This window comes from Syngnathus leptorhynchus, chromosome 15 (genome assembly GCF_054491065.1).
Source record: "Syngnathus leptorhynchus isolate UIUO chromosome 15, UIUO_Slep, whole genome shotgun sequence".
Lineage (NCBI taxonomy): Eukaryota > Metazoa > Chordata > Actinopteri > Syngnathiformes > Syngnathidae > Syngnathus > Syngnathus leptorhynchus.
Window position 1 is genome coordinate 7,835,914 of NC_141209.1, and position 11,155 is coordinate 7,847,068.

The following is an 11,155-nucleotide window of genomic DNA, read 5'->3' on the forward strand; positions in this document are numbered from 1 at the left end:
CCAAAAGGATCAACAGGTGGGGGGATGTTCAAGATGTTTAAATCCCTATGACGTACTTTGTCAGACGTTGCCTGTTTCTACAGGGTACAATGAATGTGTCGTTCCTGGGTCACCCTCCCCTTCCCGTTCTCTTCCCCCTCCATGACGCACAAAAGAAACCTTGTGTCTTAACGTGAGGCCTGAAGCCTTCTTTTCATTTTTTTCGTAATGTGGCAACTGCTGTTAATTAACGGAATCAATGCCTTCCCAGCCACTGTCAAGAACGTTATGCACTCATTACCCAGAATGTAAAATGACTAAATTATTCCGCGGGGGGGGGCGTACAATGACGACTGTCATGAAGAAATATTTGAGAAAGAAGAGAGACGATGGAGAAGCGCTGAAAATATTTTGGTTGGCACCTGAAAAAAACACTTACTTATTGCATTTGACGGTGGCCTTCGAACTCGTCCACTGGAGTTACTGGATTGGACTGAAAGACAAGAACACTTAGACAGTCAACAGAGCACATTGTTGTCCCGGTCCTCCTGCAATCTTTTCTCAACAGGCGAAGTAAATCAACACGTCATAAAAACAAGCCAACACAATCAGAACCATCTGCTTGCACATTCAGTACTATATGTTGGTGCATCCACTTTTCCCAAAAAATTCACTTACTTGTGAGTCGACCAAAGATGGGAATACTCTCCTCAGATCCATAATAGGAGTTGATGGATACTGAGTAGTCCAAATCAGGGGTCAGGTTAGTGATTGATGTGGACGTAGTATAAGCATTAAGGGCAAAATCTCTTGTTGGTTCATCTGCATAAGAGATAAAACAACAAATCGAATGTTAGGTTGTGTTGTCGGATTAAATGACCCCAAGATCTGCGGTCTTTACTCACCTGCCTCTGAAGTAATTTGTACTCTGAAGCCTTCTATTCTTGTCGAGGGCCTTACCCAAGACATTTCCACTGTGTTCTCATTTAGAATTTTAAAGTTCAAGTCCGAGGGGGGATCCACTGGAAAACAGATGAATCAGTATTAAACACAAATACTTATAGTAGTTATGTATGTTTATGGTAATATTTTTGATCAAATATAAGATGGAATTTCTAGTCAAGCATTCACATGAATCCCAACGACAAACACTTCACGGTTGAAGTGAGCTTTTTTCGTTGTTGGGGAATAGACACAAAGCATTGATGCCCATGTGTCACGTGACAAGTACAGAAATGTGACAACACCAGAAACAGTGTGAGAAGCCATTTCGGAGTAAAAATGGCATTTGTTTGAGTTGTCCAACCACGGAGGCCAACAACTCAAGCACTGGCAAACATAACATGTGCACGACTCAAACATAACCATAGTGCAAACATGAACGTGAACCATCCAAATAACATGCTGAGTGCAGTCATCACAACGCATGCAACGACCACTTAAACCACAAAAGTTGATCCCAGCATGACAAAAACACAACTCAACTGCAAGTTACTGATTATACAATGGAACTCAAGATGCCATACTGAAGTCTAAATGCAATTGAACACCATATGTTTTATATACACACAGTATATAAACATATTCCATGTTGTTTATTTGGTTCAAAAAAACAGTGGCACATATCCATTGCAAACCTTTTAAAAAAGAATACACAATTTGTCACATGAGACTCTTGTGTACTTTTTCCACAACAGCATCAACATGTTTTTTACATGTGCAATATATACATAGTCTAAAAAAAATAAAATAAATAAAGGACATACAGTATATTGGGAAAGAAGGCAATTTTCGGATCATGCATCATGTACATGTGAAAGTTGTTCAGCTTGACAACTTTGATGGACTTGCTTCTCCATGTACAGTTGGGGCCACACAGACAAATGACAAATATATTTTACAATGATATTCCCTCTTATAGGTGCCAAACTAAAAGCCTATGTATGTAGTATGTGAAAATCTGCATGCATAAAACTCCTCTCAAAGTGCTTAATATTTAATCTGGCATTCACATTAGCTGTGTTATTGTCTTTATAAACCAACTCAATGGCATATCTTATCATTAATATGTGCCAATATGGCAGTAAGTGAGAAAATAAATCATCATCAATAAACTAGAATGACTTATTAAAACTCTCTGTACTGGAGCAATATGACTAATTTAAAACAAATGGACATGCAAACAATTTTAGAAATCAGGAGAGCGTTTCTACATGAGACCGCATGCTAGCTGTTAATAAGAATTTTTCCATGGATATCATTGTAAAATACATTTTGGGGAAGGAAGCCATAGTTTGGGTATACACTGAATGCAAAGGCAGATGATGAACAGGAGGTCATCAAATAGGTAAAAACTGGGATTGGAGGATCACCAACCTGTCTTATAAATTCAAGGAGCCCCGATGGAACGTGTCGGCACTCAATTCTCCACGAGTTCACTGCTCCAACAATGGTATGAAGGTGTGAATAATGTGTGTGTGTGTTCAGGAAATGACTCAATAAAAATTGTTTAGGGAAGTCTTCAGTAGATGTATATAGTTTCTTTTCCTGGAGTTTAAATACACTTGAGGACCAAAGGTGGTCTCTGGTGTGTTTTTAGGAACTTGTGGCTGTTGGCGTTCTGTCCCATCAGCTTCTAATAAAGGACACCCGCTCTGTGTCTGGCTACTGTTCTCTGAGTAACCTCAGTCTCCAGGCAGCCAGCCACCCTGGTTTGAGCTACTGCCAGAAAGGGAGACCAGGGAGAAGGGGAAGGAACAACGACTCTCCCATGGAAGCAGGGAAAAATGCCAAAGTCATTCAGCAACATGTGCTGACATTAAACATTACTGCATATTCGCTTTCCATACATTTCGCAAAGTCAGCGTTTTTGCAAATGCCCGCAAAGGAGGCCGAGAAAGGCTCTTTGTGTGTCTCATTGCTGTCTGAGGATTCATTTGCTATTCTCCTATTTCATCTTTCCATTCGTGCAGTGGAGATATATGAGAAGAGAGCTTAGACTCCACTCACGCTGCCAGAAAGCTTTATAAGGAAGGAAAAAATGACAATGTTTCCATACTATATTTGATAAATTTTTTGATAACATATTTGAGTCGTAAGTTACTTTTCGTTGTCAACCTTCACATCCTATAACGAATTACATTGCGTGTACAGGAAAATACCATTCACTTATAATCTAACTTTACACAGAATAAATGTCACATCTAATTTGTATAATCAATGCAGTTCAATAAATTTAAATAAAATCGTGATGGTTAGTCGAGCTTGATGTTTTTTAAACCACACTGATTAATTTTCAACATTATATGATAACTTCAATCCACTGAGCGTTACTGATTCAACACTATTTTACAAGTGTCTAATCATTTTTTCCAGTGTCCTATTCGATGGGATTCAGCAAATGTCACCATGGAAAATAGCAGCCCTACTAAGATATTTAATGGTGAAGCGCTAAGCAATAAAATCTGATGACGTCAGTGTTTGCCCTGCTGTTTTAAGACATTTAATTACAAGTTAGAAATGGAATACAATTTTGCGCTGTTGATTTGCTACTATTTGCCATATTGCAACATTTGCTATGAATAGATCAAAATCATTTAAATTGCAGTCTTAATGTGATTCAATATTGAGTCACGGCATTTAAATCTGACAGAATACACAGCAATAGCCGTGGGTCACACAGTCAAGCATACACATAGAATAACAACAACTTTATTGATTTCACCGTTACACATTGTCATATAATCAATGACATTCAAATAAAGATCTATCTCCTTGCAACACTAACAACTGGAGATAAGAAGAGAGGGAGGAGTGAAAGAGAGAGAAAGGGTAAAGTGTGTCTCATTAGAGTGAGTGACGGCTGTGCTTGATTTACCTTGAGCATCGATGGAGGATATCAGAGCTGCAAACAAGGCAGCTGTGGCCAGACACAGCCCTTTCTTCATTTTTAGACCTTGGGGGTTAGCAGGGCATCAATGGGTCTGGATAAGAGCCAGGGATTTAGAGTTAGTCTAGGCAACAGCGCCTCATGTGTTGCGTTTATATACTGCATGGTATGGATATATTTAATTAGTTGCTTAAAGCGTTCATGAATGGAAGCAGTTTGGTATAGACACAGTCAGCTGGAGGTTACTGGCACATATGATGCAACCTAAGACTCGAGAGTTGAGATATTCATGAGACGTGCCGTTTATTAATTTGAAGATTTTAAACCACTTTACTTGAAATCATCTATCTTTCTTATACACTGCTAGTCTTCTTTTGAATTTACGAGCTGCAGCCCAGCTGCCATAAATTGACAAAAAACAAAAACATCATCTAGACTAAGAGGCAATAGTCTTCAATTATGGTGGTTATCATAGATGCATGAGCGGTAAATTAATAGACTGGTCATATTTGTTGTACAATGTTTTTTTTTTTTTTAATTGGATAGAAATGTACACAAAATGAACATGCAGGATACATTTTGCTGCCTCAAAATCAATTTAAATGTGAACATTGAGGGGCCAAATCATTACTTTGGCCCTTCTTCTACTCTTCAACTACAAAAGATTTGATAATCGTAAAATATAGCTCTGTCCATGACAGATAGATAGATAGATAGATAGATAGATAGATAGATAGATAGATAGATAGATAGATAGATAGATAGATAGATAGATAGATAGATAGATAGATAGATAGATAGATAGATAGATAGATAGATAGATAGATAGATAGATAGATAGATAGATAGATAGATAGATAGATAGATAGATAGAGTGATAGATAGAGTGATAGATAGAGTGATAGATAGAGTGATAGATAGAGTGATAGATAGAGTGATAGATAGAGTGATAGATAGAGTGATAGAGTGATGGATAGACGGATTGAGAGTTGTCAAAATATTTTCAAAATGATTTGCGAATAAAACAATAAAAGCTAGATTGATGATAGACGGATTAAGAGTTGTAAAAAAATTCAAAATGATTTGCAAATAAAAAGATAATGAAAAAAAGCGACTCAAAAATCAAGAACTCTCTCAGTCAATTAACTGTCGAAATTGTCAATAAAAGAATAAAGTTGGACGGCTCACCTATTGAAGAAGCCAAAAGATGGAAAGATGAGAATTCGAATGTGCCTTGGGTGAAGAAGCCTCCTTGTGCGCGCCTTCTTTCCTCTCTGCCTCCTGCGCGCTCCACCAGCAGATGTCCAAGGAGGAAAAGCTTCCTTCCAAGTGGGAAGATTCTCTCCAGCACCGGCTTCTTAATAGGGGGGCAGTTCCCAACTCTCAATTTACCATCATTTTGCTCTCTGACGACTTTCCCCCGCCTGTTACTTGATATATGTCCCCCTGCTGGGACCGCGCGGTTCCTTGGAAATGACATTTTTTTCCCTTCAAATTCCATTGGTCTGGCGGTTTATTGAGTTTCCAGCGCCAACGTGACCTCACAGTAGTTTGGCCAGACGACACTGCGGGGGTTGTGCGAGCTAAGAAATACAATTTATTTGGATATGTATCAAGTGATGAGTCAAATTGTTTGCTCTGGGGAAAGAAACTGACAAGCTCCTTGTGATTCATTGCCTAAACCTAATATACTCAGAATGCTTTTAAGCATCAACACTGATGTCATCAAATGAAGAGCGTTTAGCTCATTCTTCGTGTTTCGCAGAAATTTGGACATTTGTGAAAATGTCACTTTAGTTAAGAAAAGTTCAAGGACTTCTTCATCAGGCGCACTTCCCGTATTGTGTCACTGACTGGTTGTTCTTTGGTGCTCTCTGGAGCCCAACACTGAAAACTGCATGAGAATTGCTGGAGGAATTTTCTCTATGCAAAAAATACAGTTTTATCATGAAATTTTAACAGTTAATAGACTTTTTTTTTTTTTTATAAACATAAAATACAGAAATACAGAAAGATTCATTGTGGTTTGTGTCGTTTTAATGGCAAGAGGGAATAAGATGTTGGAGTGTGGAGTACTTGAATGTTATCACATTATGTGTGAGATTGGGCAAAGGGATGGTTGGAGGATTTGGTGTTTTAATTTGATACATCAGGTCACAGCTCTGGTTACAAATTGGACTTAGAATGTGTGTGTGTGGTTTTTTTTCCTTGTCTTTTCTTCTTATCAGACATGACCCATCAAGTCTCAGGGAGTTTTGTGGATCAGATATTTGATCCACCCTTCAGATGAATAAGTACTGCCATCCTGTTCAAACAGGATTAAAGAGTGAAAGCTGGTTCAACATAAAACACATTCTCGCCAGTGTTATTAACTATTAACTTGCACCACCCACATTTACCACAGTTACAAGAAAATATTTAAAAAATATAAAAAGAGCTTGCACTGTACCCTTGTCTTTGTAAATTGATGGTGTCTTCAAAGCATTGGAAGACCTGATGGTGACAATTGCCTTTTTTAACATGGTAGCATGTTTTGGAAATCCACAGGGCACACATAAGCAACCACACTTCTATTCACACTTTTTGGCAAATAAGTTTTTACTTAACCGAGCATCCATGCTTTTACAGAGGAAACCGGAGAAATTGATAAAGGGACACATTAATTGCATATAGTGCTTTTGTTTGATGAGAAGTGTTGTAAACCAAAGTCATCCTTGCAGTGACCTCTCTTATAGCAAGCCCATTGGGTTGCCTACTATGACTAATGTCCACATATGCACAGTTTTTAACTAGGCTACCTAATTTTGAGTTAACTTTAGCGACTGGATTGGTTGCAATGGCTCAGTAACTGTTAAGATAAAAAGAATTTGACAGTGCAGAAGTTTCCAACAAAGTTTCCAATATATGCAAAATAGGGACATCTGCTGGCCAATCCCTGTTATTACAAAGACGGCCAAATGCCAATAGATGTACAACACCCAATATGAAAGAATTTCTTCAAGATGCAAAACAATTACAATAGAACTTCCAAAATTACTATGTATAGTAAACATTTATGAGCAGTCTACAAACCAAGTACAGTATACTTAATAATAGCTGTGTGACTATCATTCATCAAGTCAAGATTGCAGGTTTCCCCCTAGTGATTTTATTCACATTTGAAAACAAAATTGTTTATCTTAATCCTGCAGCAACTGCACTTGTGAATAGATGAAATAGAGGAATGCGGAAATAAAATACAAAACCCCAGACATTGACAAATTCTTTAATTGGAACCTGTTAACCTTGTAAAATCCCACTCATTTCAATTTCACAAAAGACTCCACATTTTAACAAAGGTGTACTAAAACAGGTGGAAATTCTGAAAGGTGTGAGCGTGAGGTTGGGTCGCACTGCTTTTCTTTTTTTTTTTTTTTACCATTCAATCTTATTCAGGTTGAGCTGGAGCCAAACCCTGGGGGGACTTGGGACAAAATAAAGGTTAAGTGCAAATCATTTGGTCAACACTGATATAATTGTGCAATGTAATTTAACAGAAGAACCCTTACCACTTATCAACCACACAGAAAACTCGAGTCATTTAACAATGGAGTGTAAGTTTGTTGCATGCATAAATAATCAGATTCAGTTTTTGTACATTAGTGAAAAGTGGAAAGCGAGCTGAGATTATTTGTAATTGGTCATGAGGGCATACTTCTTACTAACATTAATGTTTACCAAGTTTGATGATGCACCAGAAAATGTTTTTCTCATTTTGAACATCTCAAAGCTAGAAAATGAGAAGAGTTTTTTTTTTTTTTCTCATTTTGAACATCTTAAACCTAGAGGTATGAGGTCATTATAATGTCATAGTACATTCATCAGCAGGATATTTTGTCATACATGACATGGACAAAAGCTGACATATAATAGACATGCCCTTCAATAATTAAGCCATTCGCAAAGCTGTGCTAAGATACAACACATACTTTGATATATACATAAATAGCACATTTAAAAAAATAAAAACACAAAATGACATTCGCAGCAGCCAACTTGAAGCAGTCAAGACTCTGGCATTGTACTGTTATTTTCAAACATAGCTTTCGATCGGACAAATATGGGACTGCTCTTGCACAAACATACGTTTACAGATGACCAGTGTATTTGCGCTGAAAACCGTCAAGCAGTCCACAATGGACGCTCGGCAGGCGGGATCTAATTCTGAATATCTGCGCTACTGTTGCGTGAGTCATATTTATGGTGGATGATGAGCAGAACCACACCCAGGGAGAAGCAAATGGAGCCCACGGTGATGTAGGCGATGCCCAGGAATGGGTTCTTCCCTCCCATCCAGGAGATGGTGCTCAAGATCATTCGCTTGCGACCGTCAAAGCTCAGGACAGGGTAATCTGATTACATAGAATGAAGGAAAAGTGACTGGAGATTTTTGGAAAGTACATTAGAAGAAAACTTGGCCCACAGCAGTACATAATAAATAACCCACCGTACAAATTCTAGCAGAAACAACACGCAAACTGGTCTTTCTTTGCAACTCTGCTGACCAGAGTACAAAAGGATACTGTAGGTGATGTCCAAGGTGTATCTGCCGCTAGCTAGCGTTGGGGTTGCGCTCGACTTCTTCTGGATGATCCTGTAGAGCTTGCGGAAAGTGGGTAAGGCGGCTGTGCGCATCCACACAATGAAGTCCTCATTGATGAAGCCATTGTTATCACGGTCATCCGGGTCCAACTCAAACACTGGCTTTCTCCAGTTCACTGGCTTGTTAGTCCCTGAGAAATAAAACGACCAAAATAGTACGCCTGTAACGATTGAGAGCGGAGAAAAACGCTTGATTTTCATGCCATACTTGATGGAATTACCTTGAAAAGCGATGGTAAGATTGGCAATCCCACCAGGATTCCTAAACTTCACATGCTTGTCTGTCCACCAAGCAATGCCTTTCTTTACCAGGGGGATTCTAATTCTGGTGCCATTAGAGTCAATATGATATAGAACCAAAGTGTCTGCAAAAAGCAAAAAAAAATATATATATATATATATATATATATATATATTGCTTTTAAAGTAAGCGTTTTGGGCATACTGCTGCTTCTTTGCTCTTACCATTGAAGAGGCTGTTGGCTATGGCCCCGCAAGGAGCAATGGGCTGGCTTTCGCTGGTACGGTAAGGCTCACATTCCTTGCTAGGATTCTATGAGAGGCAATCAGTGTTAAGTTTCATTATTTGATAAACATCTCTGCAGAATGGATGACAGAAGAACATCTTTAAAGCCATACCGTCAAAGCAGAACGATCCCCATTCAGCTGGCTGTCATCCCTGGATTTCACATAGCGTCTGTGATTCTGATAGAAGTTTGATAAGCCATAGTACATAAAGACGTTGCTCTGGAAGGGGAGAAAAACAAACTGTTACTGAATGTGAAGATTAAAACGGCAGATTCTGGTCACTTCTCCCCTGCACTAAAATTGGAGAAATCAATCATAAGTGTCCCGTTACTTGAGCTAAAATTGGATGCTAATGGAGATTTTGTGTTTACCCCACACTTAATGTCATTCACCAATCAATACTACCAATATTGGACTGAAACGTGTATTTATTATTCATTGAGTGCATGCAGAGTGCATGAGTAGTACGGGTAAGGTAGGACACACCTCAAATGGCTGCTCCAAAGTGAAATTCACAGAGCACAAGCAGGGTACCGCGTTGTCCCAGCTGTAGTTTTTTGCACAGCTATAGCATGGGCTTGACACGTCCACGCCGGTGTAATCAATCTGAAAATGAAACGCATAGCATCTAATAAATTCAAATCATTGTAAACAAACTTCATAATGATTGTATGCTATATAATTCAAGTCACAATCCATTCTACTCCAACCTACGTATGATACACCAATTAAGACAACTTTTAATCAACATACATGGTCTTGTTCTATCTTAAAAAAGTGCAAATAAGTCACATACTCTTAAAACCAACTTAAGAAGTTGGTGCAGACTAAGCTACTTGAAAATTATCAGTGTCAAGCCTGCTGAGCATGTAAAGCTGCATGTTTGAAATTCTGATTTGTGTCGGTACGTGTATGATTCTTTATACTCAGGCTTTCATTAAACAATGTGGCTACTCCTTTGGTAAGACATTAACTACTACTGTTAACCTTTTATAAGAAAGTAACTGAAAACAAATAGAACAGCTTGAGCTTGTTTACAAAGACGAATTCATGAATCTAATTGAGCACAAGACATAATTGCTGCTTTTTTTACTGCCAATGAACCTCAACATCAATTTGTTGTTCTAATTTTCTGTACTGTATATTGTAGTGTCAACCGAACAAGCTAACGAAAGTAGCATGCCATATGCTCGGCACTTATCATCTTTTCTGATGGTCTACGTGGCCGATTGCGATGACAATGTGGTTAAACGAGGCTGCAGGTGCCTGGACGTCGCAATATGAATAGCAGAAGGTTGTAAGAAAAGCTGGACCAACCTCAAACTCCTTGATGTTGTTTGACGTAACATACAGGCCGATTCCAATGGGGATGAAGATGAGACCGATGACGAAGAAAGCGGGGAGTACAGTTCCAGCTGTCAAGATGGGCTGCCAAGCAGGTAGTCTTTGTTGTTTAAATGCAGTGTTGTCCGGTTTCTTGCTTTTCACGGCCCCAGCGCCACCATGATTAGAGGGGCCTGAGTGATGGCCGTCCTCTTCCTTAGCGTTGTAGCTCGACGCCATCATGGTTGCAATCCGCTCTTAGTAAATAATACTGTTGTGGGACAGCCGCTCACTCACCGTTCTGATCCACAAGAAAAACAAGACACGTAACTTTAAGGTAACCTAAAAAAAAATCCCGATTAGAAATCTAAACAGTTGCTCAGAATTGCATCGGTTCTTTCGGTTGTAATAGTTCCATCTTACACTAAGAAACAGGAAGTAGCATAGCCCATAGGCTTTGACGCGTAATGTGACGTCACAAAGGAACGCCCACCGACGCTGTCTGACAGGAAAGTACATTTAATTCTCTCTCTCTCTCTCTCTCTCTCTCTCTCTCTCTCTCTCTCTCTCTCTCTCTCTCTCTCTCTCTCTCTCTCTCTCTCTCTCTCTCTCTCTCTCTCTCTCTCTCTCTCCCTCTCTCGCTCTTTCTCTCTCTCTCTCATGCTTGAGCTTTGCTAACCTATCAGAAGTGCATAAATGAAACAGAACAGCTTGAGTCTGCTTACAAAGATGAATCTTTGATTCTGCTTGCAAAGATGTATCCATGCATAAAACACAGTAGGTTTGCACAAATTT

The 11,155-nt window shown here is 39.0% G+C and overlaps 2 protein-coding genes across 5 annotated transcripts in view; both read right to left on the bottom strand.

Annotated features, from left to right (window-relative positions):
* LOC147045479 (collagen alpha-1(XII) chain-like) overlaps positions 1 to 5,261 on the bottom strand; it is a 49,574-nt gene extending 44,313 nt beyond the window's left edge. For all 4 annotated transcript variants that reach the window (XM_085931644.1, XM_085931642.1, XM_085931645.1 and 1 more), the window contains exons 1-5: positions 5,057 to 5,261; positions 3,857 to 3,962; positions 885 to 1,001; positions 658 to 801; positions 419 to 472 (exon numbers count right to left, since the gene is read on the bottom strand). In XM_085931644.1, the coding sequence (XP_085787770.1) occupies positions 419 to 472; positions 658 to 801; positions 885 to 1,001; positions 3,857 to 3,926 (385 nt within the window). In that variant the 5' untranslated portion in view covers positions 3,927 to 3,962; positions 5,057 to 5,261. The remainder of the gene's footprint in view (positions 1 to 418; positions 473 to 657; positions 802 to 884; positions 1,002 to 3,856; positions 3,963 to 5,056) is intronic.
* Positions 5,262 to 7,117: 1,856 nt separating this feature from the next.
* LOC147045480 (cell cycle control protein 50A-like) lies at positions 7,118 to 10,862 on the bottom strand. The gene is made up of 7 exons (XM_085931108.1): positions 10,355 to 10,862; positions 9,524 to 9,643; positions 9,149 to 9,256; positions 8,975 to 9,062; positions 8,731 to 8,874; positions 8,431 to 8,640; positions 7,118 to 8,259 (listed from the first exon to the last, which is right to left on the bottom strand). Exons 1-7 carry the CDS (start codon positions 10,601 to 10,603, stop codon positions 8,066 to 8,068), a joined length of 1,113 nt encoding a protein of 370 aa, XP_085787234.1. The 5' UTR covers positions 10,604 to 10,862; the 3' UTR covers positions 7,118 to 8,065.
* Between the last annotated feature and the right edge of the window lie 293 nt (positions 10,863 to 11,155).

Coding starts and splice junctions, on each gene's coding strand:
- LOC147045480 (XM_085931108.1), bottom strand. CDS start 10,603: ATGATGGCGTCGAGCTACAACGCTAAGGAAGAGGACGGCCATCACTCA. Junction 8,641..8,730: donor TCTTACCATCGCTTTTCAAG/GTAATTCCATCA, acceptor TTTATTTCTCAG/GGACTAACAAGCCAGTGAAC. Junction 8,260..8,430: donor CACCTTGGACATCACCTACA/GTATCCTTTTGT, acceptor CTATGTAATCAG/ATTACCCTGTCCTGAGCTTT.